We start from the raw sequence: 20,910 nt of genomic DNA, 5'->3' as shown, positions 1-20,910 counted from the left end.
TTTGTCTGATGTCAGATATAATTAGGTTAGGCTGAACATAAGCTGCGTCAGAAATAGATCGGGTGGAAAACAAACTGTTCTTCTCATCTATGCCAAGATGATCTGATCTCAGACGAGCTGTAGTGCCTTACAATCCCAGAACAACTCTCTGTGGAAATCATTTCAGTCAAGATCCAATCGGGACTACAAACGCTTCAGGAATAAGGGAAAGGACATAATCAGCAGTGTGTGCTCTATTTACCTTCGCCCTCTAGAGGTCAAACGCCGAACTGCGGGCTAGCGGAAGAACATTGTTGTGGTTGTGCTTCGGCTCTGCATGACTGCGGATGAATATGATCCTGCTTTACAGTGAACTCTGTTAGAGAAACACATATGACAGTTTATCTGTTCAATAAACACTTCATCTCCTGTTGAGTGATAAAAACAACATCATCTCTGTCGCTTTTACAGCATTTCAAATCCCTCAGTTCTCCATCTCCTAAAGCCAAGCTGATGTTGATTCTTGTTTTATTACGAGCTCTGTCTCTCTCTTTTTTCCAGCAGACTCTCTTCTACACACACACACACACACTCAACTAACCCCTGCCACACCAACACTCACTCTCACACACACTCACACACACACACACACACACACACACACACACTCTCAACTAACCTCTGCCACTCCAACACTCACACACACACACACACACACACACACTCAACTAACCCCTGCCACTCCAACACTCACTCTCTCTCTCTCACACACACACACACACACACACTCAACTAACCCCTGCCACTCCAACACTCACTCTCTCTCTCTCACACACACACACACACACACTCACACACACACACACTCAACTAACCCCTGCCACTCCAACACTCACTCACACACACACACACTCAACTAACCCCTGCCACTCCAACACTCACTCACACACACACACACACACACACACACACACACACACACACACACTCAACTAACCCCTGCCACTCCAACACTCACACACACACACACACACACACACACACAACTAACCTTTCAATGTCCAGAAACAACTCATATTTTTATTTTGATCATCATTAAAGTGTTTTTCATAAAATATAATATTTCATGTGTATGCTAATGGTGTAGTTGAGGAATTTTGCCGTAAACAGGTTAAAAAGTACTTAATATCCCCCAAAACACAGCACAAACGTATAGATGAGAAGTAAACGAAACAAATGATATATCATTTGTATTATTAAAAATGTACATTTCTTTATACAATCTCTCTCTAAACAATCTCTCTCTAAATGATTAGAGAGATATATCATATTGACAACAACATATTAAACCCATTTCCGGCAGGGGGCGCTAAAGCGCGTGCCCGCGTCTGTGCGCCACTGAAGCGCGTGAAGAAGAAGAGCCAGAATCCTTAAAGCGCGAACGCGTGTTGTTTTCCTTCACGCTCGCGCTGTTGACTAGTTCTGTTGTTAAGTTTGTTTATGTTTTTCTTTTCATCCTCTTTAATCGTTGTGTTTTATAACCTATCGTTTTTAAAATGCCTAAGAGATCCTATCCTTTCAGCGAGAGCTTCTCCTCGCAGTATAAAGTTCATGTTGGCCTGAAGGAGATCAATAACTGTGGCGTTTTTGGACTCAAATACAAACAAGAGATTTACGGTGAGATATAAACATATTTATTACACTTATAACAGCATTAGAGTGAAACGTGATACAGTGTCAACGATGTAAGTCATTGGAATGTTTTATAATCGGTATAATCAAAACTATTACTTGTAACGTTAGTGATTGATGCTAATTAATATTGATAATTATAACCAGGTGGCGTTAATGTCCTTTTAAACAGTGATGATTTATTATTGGTCAGTTTTTATTACTTTAAATGCGTGTAATTAAAGCTACTTTTTAAACATGATATATCGCTGGTGAGGTAATCAGATTCTTAAAGGTCTAACATGATTTATAGTCAAATATTATATATGAATATTGCTAAACTATATAAAATGATTCATCATACCTGCAGGTTATTGTTAAGCATTGGTGGTAAACTTTAAGTGTCTTTATTAGGGATGCACAATATATTGGCCACCACATTTATATCGGTTATCGATATATATGTTATAGTTATCGGCCCAATAAGAAAATCTGGCCGATATATTAAAGCTGATAAATAATGTATTATTTCCTTCAGCTGAGACGCTTCAGATGCACACTGTTCAACATGATGGTTTTGAATTGCTTGAAATATGTTTGAAATCACTTCAAAAAAGGAAAATACAGTCAAATGCAACATTTCCAGCTCAAGTCTGTCATATCGGCTACAGAACATTATAATGAGAATATTATTGTGTGCTTGTGACATGGATTTTAATGCTGAAACTTCTGTTTTTGCAATCAGGTTCTTAAATTATATAAAAATTTGGATTAAGATTAATCGGCCAATATGATGGTTATCAGCTTTCAGATTTAAATGATCAGTTATTGATATCGGCCAAATTTTTCACGTCTATGCATCCCTAATCTTTATGAAAGTTTTCCTAATTTGTCTATCAACTTTGTATTGGTGATTAGAAAAGACCAAAAGCCTGCTGTTCACCGGGACCCAAGCCGTGATGGGCCGCATCTGGAAGGCGGACGGGGAGGAGAAGCGTTCGGATCCGGAGCCGGTTCCGGGACCTCAGACGCTCCTCCGGGGACAGACCCTCATCGGGCTCGACGGGAGACTGAAGAAAGCAGACGCTGGTCCAGGTGAGCTTCTGTGAGACTGAAGTCTTCGGCTGATGATCACGTGTTCAGGGCCGGGGTTACGCTCAGGCATTCTGGGCCGGTGCCTATAATCACACATTCACGGCGGACCCAGTTACAATGAGGAGACGTAATAGATTTATTACTCACTTTAATGCTAAAACTGTGCAAGACAATTACTTTATAAATTAATTCAACTTAAAATATCGTCTTGTTAGCATTAATCGTTATTATTGGTCACTCTTTACATCTGTCTGTGGGTTTAGCAAATATTTAACCAATGAGAATTATTAGAGCTTGTGACTAAACCTCGCAGCTCCATTGGATCCTCAAACTGTCAGTCAAACCTCATAACTCCGCCCACCTCTATCGTGAATCAAGCCGTTCTGATGTTGAAAACATGACAATCACTGGACGAACACTTCATAACTTCATTTGAGCTTGATCTTGGTAAAGTGTTAAAATGATGAAACATGGAAGTATGATCACATATAAAGCCGCAATATCAAATTTGGCTGCTTTTTTCTTTTTTCATTTCCTTAAAGTAGTGGTTTTGGTCAGACGGTGTAACCCAAAGTTAGCTTTTGCCGATGTCACACTGAGGTAAATCCTGTCAGTATAAAGACCAGACCAGCACTGCTTAAGTTCATCTGAAAGATCCACGTTTACTGCCTGAATGTCTTGTATGTAATCAATAAAACAATTAGAATAAGACGCTATATAGAGCTGTGACCTGACAAAAAAATTGTTTGCACTGCTGAGGCACAGAAATAATGTTAAAAACATGTTTATTGAATAATTGCGATCAGGATCATATTGGTAAAAACGACTCCCTTGAGGCTCTTTGTTAGAGACGCATTCGTGGAGAAATCAAAATAAATGTGTAACAGCACATGTAGAAACTCACAGAAGAAATGCACTGAGGTAAAAATTTAAAGTTTTTATTTTTTATTTATAACCTATGATTTAGTTTAACAGCACAACTAAGGGAGCTGTTTTGCTGAATATGATCACGATTGAAAAACAAGTAGCCTAGTTAATATTAAGTTAGCCTACTTACATTTTAGACACAAACAATATTTCACCAATGAAAATGGTTCCTAAGGAAAGCATCAGCAGCGCAGTGTTTATTACTGAATGATTCAGCGTTTTGAACGAATCTTTTGTATGAATGACTCGCTAATTAAGACGTCACTTGCCGCCTCCTACTGGCGGTTTAGTTTCATGTTTAAGTATTGCATTTTTTCTTTGTATATTCAAACATTTAAAACATCATTCTCATAACAATTTGCTATGTACTGTATCGGACAGGACCCAAGTTAATCAATATCGAATCAAATTGTGACTTGTGTCAATGCCCATCCCTGGCATACTTGAAGCAAATGTTGTCTTTTCCTTTTTTTATTGTAATTTTTTTTCTTCTTTTTTGCAGTGTATGAAAGTGTGTGTGTGAGACTCCTGTGGATCATGCATGCAAGAAAAGATTCTTCAGAATATAATTCATTCACAAAATCTAATGTCTAAATGATATTGGCTTGTTTCAGGCCTGTATTCATCACTGAGTGTGTCGTGCTCTTATGGTCTCCGCTAACGTGATGTGTGTGTGTGTGTGTTTTCAGGTTGTGCAGCGGCTCCATCAGCGTGTTGTGTGTGTCAGCGGGTCTCGGGGTCGAGGAGGCCGTGTTCTCAGTGTGAGCGTCCGGCGTGTCCCGTGTGTGTTCAGCAGTGCAGCGTTTGCTCCGAGCGCGTCTGCTCCCTCTGCTCCGTCACTGAGTGAGTTACAGCGCACGACACTGCTCTAGCTTCAGCCGCTCGGAGGTGTGTGTCCCGAGAGCATCGGCAGACGACTGTGGGCACGAGTTCTGTCCTTATCAGCAGTTCAACGAGCCCGTTTCCCGAAACCATCGCTCTAACGAACATTCGCAGAGTTGTTTGATCTCGGCCTGCGGTTAGAAGCAGAGTCTCTAGTTTGCATGACATGTGGACTCAATAAATCCTGATCTTGAGCAAAATAAGCAAACTGACATTCAGTCCAACCTGTGTCTTTAATTTACAATACATAATGTCATTTTCATCTTTTAGTTTAAAGAGATTTAAAGCGTCGTTCTTGAAGAGTGCGCGTGTGTGAACGAGCTCTAGTGTGTGAGAACGAGTCTATGATTGAATCTGGAAATAAAGCAAATATCTGAGAAAAATGAGAAATAGTCCTCAGATGTCATTTCTGTAATTTATAGAAAAACATCAGCATTAATTCGATCTCAAACAGATTCATTAAAAGAAGTTATTACTCCACCACATCATTAACCAGCGTGGTTGAACGACCAATCTGCGACAGTACGGTTTCGGGAAACAGTCGTGACTGGAGAGTTGATCTCTCCAATGATGTAGTATAGTACAGGGTGTCTGCGGGGTCTTGAAGTATTAAAAGTTGATAAATCAATTTAGAGAATTAAGGCCCTTAAAAAGGGATAAAGTCTTAAATGCCATTTTATATTTGTCAATTAATTCTCTTGTGCTTCGTTCCCACCCTTCTGAATTATGTTGCATTGATGAGTTATCACAGACTACGACCATTTAGTTGTGCCATCTTACAGTCAATGTAAGGTGTCGCCGATGTAACGGTTAAAGGGCAATTCCACGCAAAAATGTCACATCCATAACGCCAACTAAATACAATGGCATTGTGTTGGCGTTATGGATGTGACAGTTTTGCGTGCAATTGCCCTAAAACTGGAATTGGCGATGAGGTCTTAATGTATGGGGGGGAGAGTCTTAAAGGGATAGTTCGGCCAAAAATGATATTAAACCCATGATTTACTCACCCTCAAGCCGTTCAAGATGCATATGTCAATTATTTTTCAGACGAACACATTTTCAGTTATTTTAGAAAATGTCTTCGATCTTTCAGTGGTTATAATGTGAAGCAATGGGGTCCACCTCCTTCAAGTCCCAAAAATGTGCATGCATCCTTCACAAAAGTAATAAATAAAAATAATAAATGAAAATAACTGGCTTCCGGCAACGGTAGACGCACGTTCACGGGAGATGGATGCCGGTGTATGACGTAGCGTAGGAAGCGTCGTGACGTAGAACGAAGTATAGCTAAATCAAACGCTACATCCTACGTCATACGCCGGCATCCATCCTGTGAACGCGCTTCGACCGTTGCCGGAAGCCAGTTTTTTCGTTTATAAAGTTTTAAATATGTATATTTTTACGACAAAACCGCACGGATTACCCTCAGAAGGCCTTCGTTTATCCCCCTGGAGCCGGATGGATTATTTTTGTGAAGGATGCATGCACATTTTCTGTCTTGAATCAGCTGGACCCCATAACTTCACATTATAACCACTGAAAGATCGAAGACATTTTCTAAAATAACTGAAAATGTGTTCGTCTGAAAAAAGATTGACATATGCATCTCGAACGGCTTGAGGGTGAGTAAATCATGGGTTTAATATCATTTTTGGCCGAACTATCCCTTTAATGTATGGGAAGAGTCTTAATGGTGTTAAATTGAACTCCATGACTCCGGTCTATACCCTGTAGAGGTGAAGCGGCGAGTTGCGTCGCTGTACGGGAAACACACTCCTGACTCTGGTTTCCTGAATGATCCGGCTCTGATGTGTCTAACCCTCTCTCTGTCCGCAGTTACAGCGAGCGCTATGAGCGGATCCTCTGCTGTGGATGTTCCTCCTGATGGAGAAGCTCAACTGATGGACGCATGCTGAGATTATTTTTAATACATTATCAATTAAATGTAAATGAGTTTATTTTATATATGCTTGCATTGTTTCTTGCTCTTTCCCTTGTGTACATACTTATTGAAATAAATACTTGATGTTGATGCTTTCCTAATTGTTGTGTGGAGTTTAAATTATTTTTTTTAAACAAAGCAAAATGTTTTCTGATATGCAGTGAAATGTATTTGAGTGCATCATTATTAGTAGTTCTGCTATCATGTGTCGGTCACTAGAGGGCAGCAGCTCAATATAATTCACTAGTGATTCTGAATATTCACAGCAAAACTGCATTAAATCTGCTTTAATTGTGATGCTTTTTCTTTCAGAATGAAACGGGAATCTTTAAAGTTGTTTAAAATGTAACAATTAATTTGTCTTTGGAAACTTTAAAAAGAATTGGAAACTTTAAGCTCAATCGGACCCTGAACCCTCAAGAATACTTTCATTGTTCAGTCATTTTGAGTTGAAGCAACTTGGTTCTTCTGAGAGAAATAACCATGGTACTTTAGACATTTGTGTTATGGTTTAAGAGTTTTTGAAAAGTCTTTTCTCACCAAGGCTGATTTTATATGATCAAAAATACAGTATTGCGAGACTCTAAAGTGACTTATATGTGAATGTAAAGTGTAATTTATTCCTGTGATCAAATTCAGAAATCATTCTAATAAAATTTGATGCTCAAGAAACATTTATGATTATCAATGTTAAACCGTTTTGCTGCTTCATGTTTTTCAGGATTATTTGACAGCAATTATCTGAAATAGTATCTTGTAACAAATGTTATTACTGTTACTTTTGATCAATTTAATGCATCCTTGCTGAATTTCTTTCAACAATTTGTGCACCACCCCCCCCCCCCCCCCCCCCCCCCACACACACACACACACACACACACACTTAAAAAAAAAAAAAAATATCAAATTAATACTGTAGCTGAAGTCTTTACTGCAAATAACTTTTTGGCTTATATGACAAAATGTTTCCTCTAATACATGTTCTTTTTATGAATATTTAAATAAAAGTATTTCTTTAAATGCTCTCACTATTACACATGCAGCTCTTATATCAGTGATTGACCCAAATCAAACACACCTGTCTGTAATACATAAGGCAGATCACTGAATAATGATCCAAATATGGGTTTCTTACAGAAAGTATAACTTGATGTCAGAAGACCTGAAATATAGCTTACTAGTATGGACTACACTTATGATACTTTTACATCCTTTTTGAATCTTGAAAACTTCATAATTGTGTGGAAGAGTCTTCAGAGCATCTCCTTCAGTGTCCCGCAGACGAAAGACGTGCGAGTAAATGATGACATGATCTTCTAACACACATCATGATAAAGCAGTCAGATGTTCCTCTACTTTCATCAGGAGCCTTTTACTGAACCTTCTTTAGTGAAATTACTAAATAATTGCTGTAAAATATATTTACAGGATTTTACTGGCAACTTTTTTGCCAGGTAATTACTGTACTATAGTGAAAATACAAAATATTGCTGTAAAACAAACAAATACAAGCTTGATTTCAAAGTTACTGTAAAAAAACCTACAAATTACTGTATTTCACATACAACAATTAACTGTAAATTGCTTTACAGTATGATACTGTAATCAATTTTACAGCAATTATTAACATTTATACAGGACTTTATTGGCAACTTTTTTTGTCAGTGAATTCCTGTAAATTCTACAGTACTTTTTTTTTACAGTGTACATGTTCTTTTGTCTGTTCCTTCTCTGCAACTGCCCAGACTTTCATCAGGAGCGTTTTACTGAACCTTCTTTAGTGAAATTACAAACAAGAATCCTGTCAAACATATTTACAGGATTTTATTGTCAACTTTTTTGCCAGGTAAATACTGTACTTTAGTGAAATTACAATATATTGCTGTAAAATAAACTACAAGCTTGATTTCAAAGTTACTGTAAAAAAAACTACAAATTACTGTATTTCACATACAACAATTAACTGTAAAATGCTTTACAGTATTATACTGTAATTCAATTTTTTTGCCTGTAAATTCCTGTAAATTCTACGGAACTTGTTTAGACATGAAGGTGAGTAAATGATGGCATGATCTTCTAACGCAGATCATGATATCGAGGTCCTGCTGTGGAGAAAGCAGTCAGATGTTCCTCTACATGTTCTTTTGTCTGCGGCTTCTCTGCAGCTGTCCAGACTTTCATCAGGAGTGTTTTACTGTAAAAGGTCAGGGCCGTGGCTTCCGAGGCGGCTCCTCTTTCTCTGCACCACATGCCAGGGACCCGAAAGCCTGACGGGCCCTGCTGACTCCTGGACCGGCTTAAGTCCAGGCGTGTGGCTCTGAGTCCGGGAACAGCTGTGCTCAGAGAGACAGTGAGACACAGGCCTGCCTCGCTGATGCCTCGCTATAAATACGCCTGTGTGTGTGTGTGTGTGTGTGTGGGTGTGGGTGTGTGTGTGTGTGTGTGGTGAAGGGGTGACAGCTGTGTTCGGCTGCTCCTCCATCGTCTTACGCTCTAGTCAAGTCACCTTCATTTATACAGCGCTTTTAACAATATAGAGTGTTTCAAAGCAGCTTTACAGTGATAATAGGAAATTAAAGTAGCTTTTGGCTTTACAGCAGCTCTAGAATAAAGTTATTGTCCAGATAAAGTTAGTTTTTGATTCATTCACTTACATTTCAAAGATCATTAGTTATTAATTTAGGGGCCGCTAACACTACACCATTCTAACTGGAAACAGAAAACCTTTAATGCATTCTGGCCATTCATTTGCACAACAACGGTGTTTGGTGGATCGACAATGCAAACTTTGAAATAGTTTCCACGGTGCAAGTTTTGAAAACCATTTTCACGAGTCTTAATAGTCAAAGTTTGCCATGTGTAATTATCCACTATGATTAAAAGGTGTTCTGGTTAGTTGCTAAAACAATTGTGTTGATATAAGAATGTGTTTTCTTTCTGTTCTGAGTGGTTGCTAAGGTGTGCTGAGTGGTTGTTAGGGTGCTCTGAGTGGTTGCTAAGGTGTTCTGAGTGGTTGCTAAGGTGTTGCTAGGTTGCTGTTCATGTGTTCAGGGCATTATTAGCTTGTTGATACAAGAATGCATTTTCTAGCTGTTCTGAGTGATTGTTAAGGCATTGCTGGGTGGTTGTTATGGTGTTCTGAGTGGTTGCTAAGGTGTTGCTAGGTTTCTGTTCATGTGTTCTGAGCAGTATTAGCTTGTTAATGCAAGAATGCATTTTCCAGCTGTTCTGAGTGATTGTTAAGTCATTGCTGGGTGGTTGCTAAGGTGTTCTGAGTGGTTGCTAAGGTGTTGCTAGGTTTCTGTTCATGTGTTCTGAGCATTATTAGCTTTTTGATACAAGAATGCATTTTCTAGCTGTTCTGAGTGATTGTTAAGGCATGGCTGGGTGGTTGTTATGGTGTTCTGAGTAGTTGCTAAGGTGTTGCTAGGTGGTTGTTCATGTGTTGTGAGCATTATTAGATTTTTGATACAAGAATGTATCATCTAGCTGTTCTGAGTGGGTGCTAGGGTGATTACAAACAAAAAAGTACCAAAAGGTACAGTGGTATTAACATCATTTTTTGGGCATGGTACCATGTTAGGTCTACTGTTCTTTGAAATATTTTGTATGATTGTGCATGAATATAATAATCAGATGTGTTTTCTAGCTGTTCTGGGTGGTTGCTAGGGTGTTGCTGGGTGGTTGCTTTATTGTTCTATTGTAGTATTTTTTTATAGTTGCTATAAATAAATACTTTGTTTATGATGGTGCATGAGCATAATAATCATATGTGTTTTCTAGCTGTTCTTACTGGTTGCTTGGGGGTTCCGAGTGGTTGCCAGGGTGTTGCTAGGGTGTTCTGAGTGGTTGCTAAGGTGTTGTGAGCCTTTTTAGCTTTTTGACACAACATAAATGTTTGGTACATCGGTATTAACATGATTTTTAAGCATGGACTACATGCTGTTCTTTGAAATATAATGTACAGTGTTGCATGAATGTAATAATGTTGCAATAAACGTGTTGTATAGCTGTTCTGAGTGGTCATTATGGTGTTGCTAGGCTGTTCTAATTGGTTAATACGTTTTTCTTTTTTTACAGTGGCTCATTCAGTACATAGAAGCGCCATACTGATATGTATGGTATTATCATGATTTCTGTACCATGTTTTGATAGTGCTATTTTGTAAAATACCTTGGAAATGCATTAGTGCATGAATACAATATCATGGTAGCCTATTTATCAAAGTATCATAGTATGAGCATCTCATACCGTCACTGTATGACCTCACAGTGCTAATAAGGTGACATTGAGGATATATCGACTTGAAGTTAATTATATAAGACACAAAGGTCTCGTCTCTGACAGAGCGTTGCTCGAATTCCTGTTTTCTGTGCATGTGTGTGTGTGTGTGTGTGTGTGTGTGAGGCTGCATCGCTCCTTTTCAAGTGTGACCACCTGTCTTTTGTTATGAGGTAAATAAATAAATAAACATGGCCAGGCACCAGATGTCCCTGGCCGTGCGTTCAGAGGTCAAGGTCTCCCACCGCTGGCCTTGCGAGGTGAAGACATCCAAGTTTTCAACTTCAGTTCTCCTACAAAGACTTCCTGTCGTCTGGGGAATACATGCAAATGTGCTAGCTGTGGTGAAATGGAAATTACATGAAGCTTTTTGATAAGCGAGGGCAAAACACACATCTAATTAAGTCAAAGAGACGACAGCGCGCTCATCAAAGAGTACAACTAGTCATGGCGTGCTTGTTTCTCATTTGCTAGCTGTCTAGTCCAGTCCTTCAGCTGTTTCATGCTCAAGGATGCAGATTTTAAGTAGACACCACAATCATTTATGGCAGAACATTAAATGTCCTTATAATCAATAGAAATTAAAACAATATGCAAAATGATGTGACATACTAAATATTTTATTTTTAGAACATTCATTCATTTTATATATTTCCCCACACAAACTCACAAGTAAACCGATATTTAATATCGATATTTAGTTTTGCCAGAATTTGACTGGAAACATATTCTCACCTGATTTGAGTTGCTGGGGGTTGCTAGGGTGTTCTGAGTGGTTGCTAAGGTGTTGCTAGGTGGTTGCCCAGGCCAGGTGTTGTGAGCATTATTAGCTGGTTGATACAAGAATGCATTTCTTAGCTGTTCTGAGTGATTGCTAGGGTGTTGCCAGGGGGTTTATAGGGTGTTCTGAGTGGTTGCTAAGGTGTTGCCAGGTGGCAACATGTGTTGTGTTCATTATTAGCCTGTTTATACGAGAATGCATTTCATAGCTGTTCTGAGTGATTGCTAAGGTCTTGTTAGGAGGTTGCTAGGGAGTTCTGAGTGGCTGATAAGGTGTTGCTAGGTGGTTGCTCAAGTAATGTGGGTATTTTTAGCTTGTTGAAGCAAGAATGCATTTTCATGTTGCACTGAGTGGTTGCTGGGGGTTTCTACGGTGTTCTAAGTGGTTGCTAAGGTATTCTGAGTGGTTGCTAAGGTGTTGCTAGGTGGTTGCTCATGTGTTGTGAGCATTATTAGCCTGTTGATACAAGAAGTCATTTCATAGCTGTTCTGATTGATTGCTAAGGTGTTGCTGGCGGTTGTTAGGGTTTTCTGAGTGGTTGCTAAGTGGTTGCTAAGGTGTTGCTAGGTGGTTGCCCATGTGTTGTGAGCATTATTAGCTTGTTGATACAAGAATGCATTTCATAGTTGTTCTGAGTGATTGGTGAGGTGTTGCTGGGTTGTTGCTAGGGTGTTGCTAAGATTTTTTACAGTAGCTCATTTAGCACATAAATATGTCATTAATGAAAAAAAAGTGAGAGCACTGTATTATCCTGATTTGTGTTCATGTCAGAACGGTAACGAGAAAGAAGACAACATATTTTATTATTTCCATTTACTGTAGTTTTTTCATTGCTGTCCGACCCCATCAGAAACCACCACCGCTTTCATAATTGTAAGACTGATCTCCAGGTGAAATGTTAGTAGATTAGGCCAATCATCCGGGCCTCCAGTTTAAATCCTAGATTTCCAGACGCGCCGTCATACACACACACACACACACACACCCTTATTTACACACCGTTCCCTTTAACCGGGTATACAGCGGTTCGCTGAGCTTCAGGACAGAACTCGAGAGCTGGAACCGGACAATAGACACACTGAACTACAAACCACAGACAAAAGACCCGGGGTTTGATGGGGGTCGTTCCCCCGGAGCGTGTGGTCTCGATGGGGGAGGCCATGGGAATCACACCGCAGAGCAGCTGGATGTCTTTACATGTGCGCTCGGAGAATAATTAGGGTCTCACTCGCTAAGAAAATGACCAGTGAATTGGCTTTTGAGATTCCGAATTAGCCACGCATTTCTTTTCCTGCTCCTGCGTGAATTGTTTGTTTGCTCGGAATGCAAATGAGCGTCCAGTGAAGGAGGCGTTCTTTCGTTTAGGAAACGCTGAACGAGGAAGTCAAACACGAAAAACTGAGTAAAGTTGCAGGTTCACTTTGCACTGCACCTGCTTCATATCTGGTAGTGTGTGTGTGTGTGTGTGTGTGTGTGTGTTATTCCCTCCCCTTCCACATCATCGGTATTCAGGAGAAGCCGCAGTGTTTTCTGTACACAAATCCACACCGACAGACGACTGACGTGAAACTCCTTGGAAATATATTTGAGGTCATTCATTCATCCCTGATTCCCATGCATGTGACCAATGGGTTTCCACACTTTTCAAGTAGAGGCTCTACATGGAACTTTAAAGGTTCCGTCAGGCGCTTCATATTAGCTATAGAACTATATTCTTTATTATTAGAGCTATCTAATATAGCTAACTGTATTAGCATATTAGCTCCCATCACTTCATGTATTTAATTTTGTTTTATACCTTTTTCACTAGAAAAAATGTAAAAGCATTAAATGTGAAAGTATTATGGAATCATTTAAGAACTACTATAACAACATTTAATCTTTTTTTCTAAGAGTGACCTGGGATTATTATTTTTTTTAAATAATTTTTATAAAGATTACACTAAAAAAAAGCAATGAAATAATTGAGCTGAGCAGAAGCTGTGAATTTATATTAATTATAGAAATTTCCAAGATTTTAGTAATTTTCAGGTATTTTTTTAAGTGTCAATGTCGCTTGAGCATCATTAAAAAATAAAATAAAAAAAAAGACAAACACAATAATTCCACAGAAAATGATGTTTAATCTACGCTTAATCTAAATAAGGATCTAGATAAAGATTGTCACATTTTCACAGCACAAACAAACGGGCAGAAAAGTCAAATGTGTCTGAAGAAGAAACAAAGAAAGAAAGAAACAATGAAAAAAGAAAGAAAGAAAGAAAGAAAGAAAGAAAAAAAGCAAGCGCACACAAACAAACAAAGAATCAAAATAAATTACCAAAGAATTCAAGGCAAAATCAAATCCAACAGATTGTCATCTACATTCACTAAAAGACTTACAATCAAGCTTTTGTTTCCTATAAAATATGTTTTTTGTTTATCAAAAAATTATATTACATCTAATGGCACTTCTACAAAGTCTATTAAAAAGTCTCAACTTAGTATCATCTTTCATTTTACAAGTCAAAATCCTCAGATACAGTAACATTTTGCACAAGAAACAAACCAATAAATATTACTTATGATTATACAATTTCACAGTCTGAACCTTAGAAGACAATAATCCAGTTTTAATGTACATGTACAGCCGGCATTCTGACGACCAATTCCAGAATCATTATGAAAACATGACAGTAAAGTCATGCGGAAATCCTTCTCTCTTCTTCCGGTCCGTGATGACGAGTTCATTATTGCATCCATATATTGGCTGAATGTTGCTTTGAACATTAGAAACATAGTTGTGATCATGTAAATACATCAAATAAAGAAAAGATTTCCACTGAAATCCACAAATCAACTATAAATAACCAGCTTTACTTGCCCACAAACTTGATTTTACATGATATTATTTTTGCACAACTGAAAACACAAACAAACAGAAATAGATTTGTGCAGTTAAATGGTAAGAGATGAAGAAGTGAAGCGCGTCCGTCGACAGAATGAGACACAGGTGTGCTTCATACGCAGGACGGCCTCATTATTGTGTGTTTTTCAGGTAGATTATTAATATTAGTCTTCAGGACTCGCGGATGTTTGTGCTTGTGAACCAACAGAAACGACAGCGATTTTAATCTCGGCCACAACTGGAAGAGCTCAGTCATTCTATACTCTAAGCCAAATGTGATAAATAAAATACATATTTACAATAAATATACAGTTAGAAATAGCAGCCTACAGTGTATGAGTGTTGTGTCTATCACAGAAGTGCTTGATAGTCAAACTTCATTCGATAAGCTTCGTTTGCGATGACGAGTCAGGTTCTGATCGATGATCGATTATCCCGATATTAGATAATATCAGCACAATCACGTTTCTACGCTTTAAATGTCAAGTCTAGAGCAAAACCCTGAACCAAAAACACACTAATAAATAATAACTAATCAAGTTTATCAGGACCGACAGCAGAACGTGGATTTTTTTTTAGTGCTAGTTATTGTTATAAACATTCTGTCCTGTTGAACCGTTCAAAGTCAAGAGAACACGAGCGGTCAGCAGTGGTTCAACCATACGTCCGTTTGCAGAGAGATATAGAGAGATATAACATATAAAACAAAGAAAGTAGATGTTAGTGAAACAGAGAATCAATGTTCTTCAGGTATTAGTATAAACTCATCGAGACACTGCGATCTGATGAGGGTCGGTTCAGATGTGCACGTCTCCTCGATGAACACACCACTGAACGTGTGCAGTTATCAGAGAAATATGACGACAGTAGCTTTAAAAGGCAAAGACAGTCTCTATAAATGTTCAAGTGCAGAACTTTCAGTAACGAAGGCCTTCAGGAGACACAGCAAATCGAACCGCTTATTTGAGTAAATCTGCCTGTACTTCAGTTATTGTGTGTGTGAGTGAGAGTGTGTACGCGTGAGAGTGTGTACGTGTGTGTGTGTGTGTGTGTGTGAGAGTGAGTGAGTGAGAGTGTGTACGTGTATATGTGTGTGTGAGTGTGTGTCTGTGTGTTTGTTTTTTGTGTTTGTGTGTGAGTGTGTATGTGTGTGTGTGTGTGTGTGTGTGTGTGAGGGTGTGTGTGTGTGTCTGTTTGTTTATTTGTGTTTGTGTAAGGGTGTAAATGAGTGCGTGTGTGAGGGAAAGTGTGTGTGTGTGTGTGTGTGTGTGTGTGTGTGTGTGTGTGAGAGTGAGTGAGTGAGAGTGTGTACGTGTATATGTGTGTGTGAGTGTGTGTGTTTGTTCTTTGTGTTTGTGTGTGAGTGTGTAAGAGTGTGTGTGTGTGTGTGTGTGTGTGTCTGTTTGTTTATTTGTGTTTGTGTAAGGGTGTAAATGAGTGCGTGTGTGAGGGAGTGTGTGAGGGAGAGTGTGTGTGTGTGTGTGTGTGTGTGTGTGCGTGTGTATGCATGTACCATACAGTACATCTTCAAAACTCAATAATGGTCAAGTAATATGTGATAAATTACAGCAGATATGAAATCAAATCTTCTGGACGGAGCTGCATAACCATTTTATCAGTGCGTTGCATGTTCACACACACACACACAGACACACACACACACACACATATACATATGCATGTGTATTTATATATGGCGAGTGTCAAAGTCCCAAGTGCATCAAATGGTTGATTGCCGGAGACACAATTGTGTCAATAAACAAATGTCTGCCGATTGCAAAACACCGGATGTTATATTATTATTATTATATTATTATCATAGCTTGCTTCATTTATCCGATGGCCAGTGTTTTGACGAGTCCGCAGTGGAACTTGCGTATGTGCCGGTACAGATCTCCAGACTGCGTGAAGCGTCTCTCACACCACTTGCACGCGTGCGGTTTCTCGCGAGTGTGAACCACGGCGTGCCGACTCAGGTTGTGCGAGTACTGGAAGCTCTTCCCGCACTGTCCGCACGTGTACGGCTTCTCCCCGGAGTGTGTGCGCTCGTGTCGTTTGAGCGTGTACATGCAGGAGAAGGTCTTCCCGCACTGACCGCACGTGGGAACGGATCCGTCGGGAGAGAGTTTGGAGCGAACGCCGTCCTTCTCCCGGAAGTGAGCGCTGAGGTGCATCTGAAGCACGTGTGGGCTCGGGAAAACCTTACTGCACAACGGACACACACACACCTGCTGGCCTCCCGTCGGGAGAAGAATCCCGCTGGACGTGGAGATATCCGAAGACGCGAGATCGTCCTCGTCTTCGCCTTCGCTGTCTCCGAGTTGGCGCTCCGAACGCACACGCAATCCCTCGTCCATCAGCTCGTCGTCCGCAGGGAGCAAACCGGACTTGTTTCCCGGGAAGAGTTCAGCGAACCCTGTCACCACTGAACTCCTGGCATTATTCCCAAAGCGCTGGCTCTCCGGGCTCTCCGGATCACCGTCCTCCTGCTCTGACAGCAAGTCATGTTCATCTTTAACAAGTGTCTCGGTGTCCTGCTGCTGGCTGTCGAGGGCCAGCTGTCCCGAAACACACGCGTCGTCTCGGAGAGGCTTGAAAGACAAATCCAGCGCGCAATCCGTGTCATCCGACCTTTGGGAACTCCTGACATCCGCTTTTGTCTTTCCAGCTGTTCGGACACAAACCTCGGCCTCTGCTGACACATAATTGACACTTACAAGATCCGGGTGACCGTTCGCCTTCTGCCCGATCCCGTCGCACATCTCCTTATCCTTCAGTTTTCCCTTACACACCTTCACGATGTCGTACATGTGTAGATAGCTGGCGGCGGCCAGGACGTCCTCGACGGGAAGATTTCCCAACGCAAGCTTTCCTTCATACATGAATTCAAGAAGCAAACCGAAAGCCGGCGCCGTCACGATGTCGCTGTTTAAATGCACGAGGTCCCATTTTTCCGGCTGATCCCGGTAGAAGAGGTGGAAGAACATGCTACACGAGGCCAGGACGGACCTGTGCGCTTTGAACCGGGCCGGTCCCACCAGAACGGTGCAGTCGCAGAGGAACCCTTGCTGTCTCTGCTGACTCAGGCACGCAAGCAACTGCCGGCTATGCTCTGGAAACTCCATTCTTATGCCGGGAACCTGCCGGAAAACAGGAAAAACTGGATGTTAAATAAACGCTGGGTAGCCATTCATAACGTGCAGACTTAACGACGGGCCGCTGGAGACAAACAAAAGTGGACACACGCATTTTCAGTCGACGGAAAACTTTATCTCAAGCGCTGAAAATCGCTTCTAATGCAACACACACTCACACACACACACACTAAGGATCAGTTGGAGACCAGTTAGTTGAGCCAGATGATTTAACAAACCACTTCTAATGCAACACACACACACACACACACTCACACACTCTCACACAGACACTCACTCACACACACACACACATATACACACACACACTCATGACAGACAGTAATGTCATAATGCATTAAAAACAAGTTGAAACAAACTAAAGTGGAGCCAACCTGCAGCAAACCAACCATTTTCAGTCTACAAAAAACTTTTATCTGAAGCACAGAAAATCACTTCAAATGCAACACACACACTCTTACTCTCTCTCTCTCTCTCACACACACACACACACACACACACACTTACTCTCTCTCTCTCTCTCACACACACACACACGCTCCACTGATGCCAGACAGAAGTAATGCCATAATGCATTAAAAATGAATTAAAATCAAGCTGTTTTTAATGCATGTCAGATGAACAGTCTACAAAGAAAATCACTTCTAATTCAACACATGAAAATTCGAAATATTCAGTCATAATGCATTAAAAACAAGTTGAGACAAACAAAAAGTGGAGCCAACCTGCTGCAAACCAACCATTTTCAGTCTACAAACAACTTTATCTCAAGCACAGAAAATCACTTCAAATGCAACATAAAGTCGAATTATTCCGCGTTTAAAACACGTTGTGTTCACATTCACTAAATGCATGTCAAACGAACAGTCAGAGAAAACCCTCTGAACACATTAAAAGCAAGTTGTGTTTCCAAGCTGTTTTCTTCATCATATCAGCTGTCAGAAACAGTCTAACAAACACAACCTGTTGTTAAACTACAAACAGCATCAGCTCACCCTCTTCTAGATCAGATCTCACACAGCTGATCTTCAGGTCGAGCTTTCCATCAAACCGCAGAGAATGAGAATAATCATCCAGACATGCGCAAACAGCAGCTCACATCTCCAAACACCAGCAAAACACGGATCAACATCTAAAACACGACATTAAATAAGAGAACAGAAGAGTTCAGAGCAGCAGAAGACTGAACGCAGACGACCGAGAGAAGGCGTGTGTGTGTGTGTGTGTGTGTGTGATCTGGTAGAGTCAGCTGCTCTGACATCAGCCTCAAATCTCCAGCTGTGTCTTTATGCCATATGTTCATCTGAGAAACCGCAAACTTCTCTGACTTTGCGCTCTTTAACGCGTTGTGATATTAATATGATATTCACAGACAGACGCGTCGCGCTGATATTAAAGTTTCTGACGCACGCACAAGCTCATGACGGGACACTTTTGTTTAAAACGAGCGTTAGAACAAGAGCGTTGCGCATTAGAGAAACGACAGAGGAACTTTACGCGTCTTTTCTCCTTCTTTAGTCGTTTAATTCACACTTTATACGCAGATCGTTCACTGAACACACATCGTGAACGTCCGATGTGAAGCGCGGCAGCGGAACTCGCGGATCAAACGCGCGCGCGCAGATACAATGTTTCACATTGAATGCATTAAAGTCCATATTAAAACTCATAAATATATATCTATACTCACTGTCGCGTCATCAGAAGGACCCGCGCGCGCTCATGGTGTGAGTCCAGATGTTTGCGTCTCTGGGTCTATTCCTCGAGTCTCTCTGGTGCGCATGAAACACTCTGCGCTGCGCGCGTGTGTGTGTGTGTGTGTGTCAGGCAGGTTGTTAATGGTCCAGTCTCGCGATAACACCAGTGTACTGTACTTCAGGACAAACTCACACTGGGGCAGTAAGTAGCAGTGATCACTTAAAAGACAGCTGTGCCACTCAGTCTACATTTATAAAAGCTCATTTGTGTATGTTTTTGATATAATGCAAGTCATATATATATATATGTGAATTATTAATGTGGATTTTTTATTATTTTTTTAATTATTTATTAATGTATTATTTATATATTGTTGTCAAGTTTAAAATTTTTTTTTTTACATTTTGTTATTATTTTTTAGTTATTGTTATTTATATATTGATTTGAAGTTTACATTTTAAAAAAAATCCCAGATTTTCTACTTGTTCTTAAGTTTTGTTTAAGAAAAAAGGTTTTTTTTATTTTTTATTAATTATTAATATATTATTTATATATTGTTTTCGAGTTTAAATGAAAAAGTTTAAATGAAAACATATTCCAGATTTTCAACTTGGTTTAGCTTTTTTACTTTTTTTGTTACATTTTTAATTTATTAATATATTACTTATATATTATTTCCAAGTTGAAATGGAAAAATCCCAGATTTTCAACTTTAATATAATTGAAATTTAATGTTGACATTATAAATATATATATATATATATATATATATATATATATATATATATATATATACACACACATTTTGAGGGTTATTCAAAAGTTACAATATCTGCATTAATTGTATATTCACACATCTTTATGGGTTTTAGCTATATATGCATTTAAATCTTGAGTTTTTTCAAACTTTATGAATCATAGCAGGTGCATTTTTTTTTTTTTTCAGAACTGATTTCTTAGGTTACAACTCAAGCTGAAAATAAGAGACATTTGCAACATGTAAGTGTATAATTAGAAGCTGCCGTCCTCCAGCTCATTGTTGCTCTCACAGGTTTGTTGTGTGCTGAGAGAGAGTTTCTGGGATCTAATCGAAGATAATCCTGCTCCGAGCTGGAATGTCTTGGCACCGACTCGCCCTCGAGTCTCCCTGAAGTTACTCTGAGCTTTCATCTAAACTACAGTAAATACAAGACAAGAGTGCTTTCTGGACTCACTGCTTTCCTATCGGTATTATATTTTTCCACTAATAAGTCACACGCATATACAGTGGGGTCCAAAAGTCTAAGACCAAGTTGAAAATATGGGATTTTTTTTCCCCATTCCAAATTGGAAATAATATATTAATAATATATTAATAAATCATTAAAAAATAAATTTAAAATGATTTAAAAAAAATCTAAAACCAAGCTGAAAATCTGGGATTTAAAAAAAAATATATAATAATTAAACCGGTAAATAATATATTAATAATACATTAAGAAATTATCAAGAAATTAAATGTAAAAATGTAAAATAAAAAATAAAAATCTATAAGACCAAGTTTAAAATCTGTTTTTTTTCTTCTATTTAAACTCGGAAATAATGTACTAATAATATATTAATAAATAAT

General features: G+C 39.3%; 2 protein-coding genes across 3 annotated transcripts; one reads left to right on the top strand and one right to left on the bottom strand.

The window, feature by feature from the left end:
• The first annotated feature begins 1,347 nt into the window (after positions 1 to 1,347).
• siva1 (SIVA1, apoptosis-inducing factor) lies at positions 1,348 to 6,600 on the top strand. The gene is made up of 4 exons (XM_084096584.1): positions 1,348 to 1,656; positions 2,569 to 2,745; positions 4,362 to 4,515; positions 6,394 to 6,600. Exons 1-4 carry the CDS (start codon positions 1,536 to 1,538, stop codon positions 6,440 to 6,442), a joined length of 501 nt encoding a protein of 166 aa, XP_083952710.1. The 5' UTR covers positions 1,348 to 1,535; the 3' UTR covers positions 6,443 to 6,600.
• Positions 6,601 to 13,664: 7,064 nt separating this feature from the next.
• zbtb42 (zinc finger and BTB domain containing 42) lies at positions 13,665 to 19,432 on the bottom strand. 2 transcript variants are annotated; one of them, XM_084096582.1, is made up of 2 exons: positions 19,294 to 19,432; positions 13,665 to 17,588 (listed from the first exon to the last, which is right to left on the bottom strand). In XM_084096582.1, exon 2 carries the CDS (start codon positions 17,571 to 17,573, stop codon positions 16,281 to 16,283), a length of 1,293 nt encoding a protein of 430 aa, XP_083952708.1. In that variant the 5' UTR covers positions 17,574 to 17,588; positions 19,294 to 19,432; the 3' UTR covers positions 13,665 to 16,280. The 2 variants fall into 2 exon arrangements, with proteins under 2 accessions (XP_083952708.1, XP_083952709.1); XM_084096583.1 differs by lacking the exon at positions 19,294 to 19,432 and adding an exon at positions 18,599 to 19,022.
• Between the last annotated feature and the right edge of the window lie 1,478 nt (positions 19,433 to 20,910).

Source organism: Abramis brama (genome assembly GCF_963993115.1).
Source record: "Abramis brama genome assembly, chromosome: 21".
In the NCBI taxonomy this organism is placed as follows: domain Eukaryota; kingdom Metazoa; phylum Chordata; class Actinopteri; order Cypriniformes; family Leuciscidae; genus Abramis; species Abramis brama.
The sequence above is the reverse complement of the archived record's forward strand: the minus strand, read 5'-3'. Positions and strand labels throughout refer to the sequence as shown.

Coding starts and splice junctions, on each gene's coding strand:
- siva1 (XM_084096584.1), top strand. CDS start 1,536: ATGCCTAAGAGATCCTATCCTTTCAGCGAGAGCTTCTCCTCGCAGTAT. Junction 1,657..2,568: donor ATACAAACAAGAGATTTACG/GTGAGATATAAA, acceptor ATTGGTGATTAG/AAAAGACCAAAAGCCTGCTG. Junction 4,516..6,393: donor TCCCTCTGCTCCGTCACTGA/GTGAGTTACAGC, acceptor CTCTGTCCGCAG/TTACAGCGAGCGCTATGAGC.
- zbtb42 (XM_084096582.1), bottom strand. CDS start 17,573: ATGGAGTTTCCAGAGCATAGCCGGCAGTTGCTTGCGTGCCTGAGTCAG.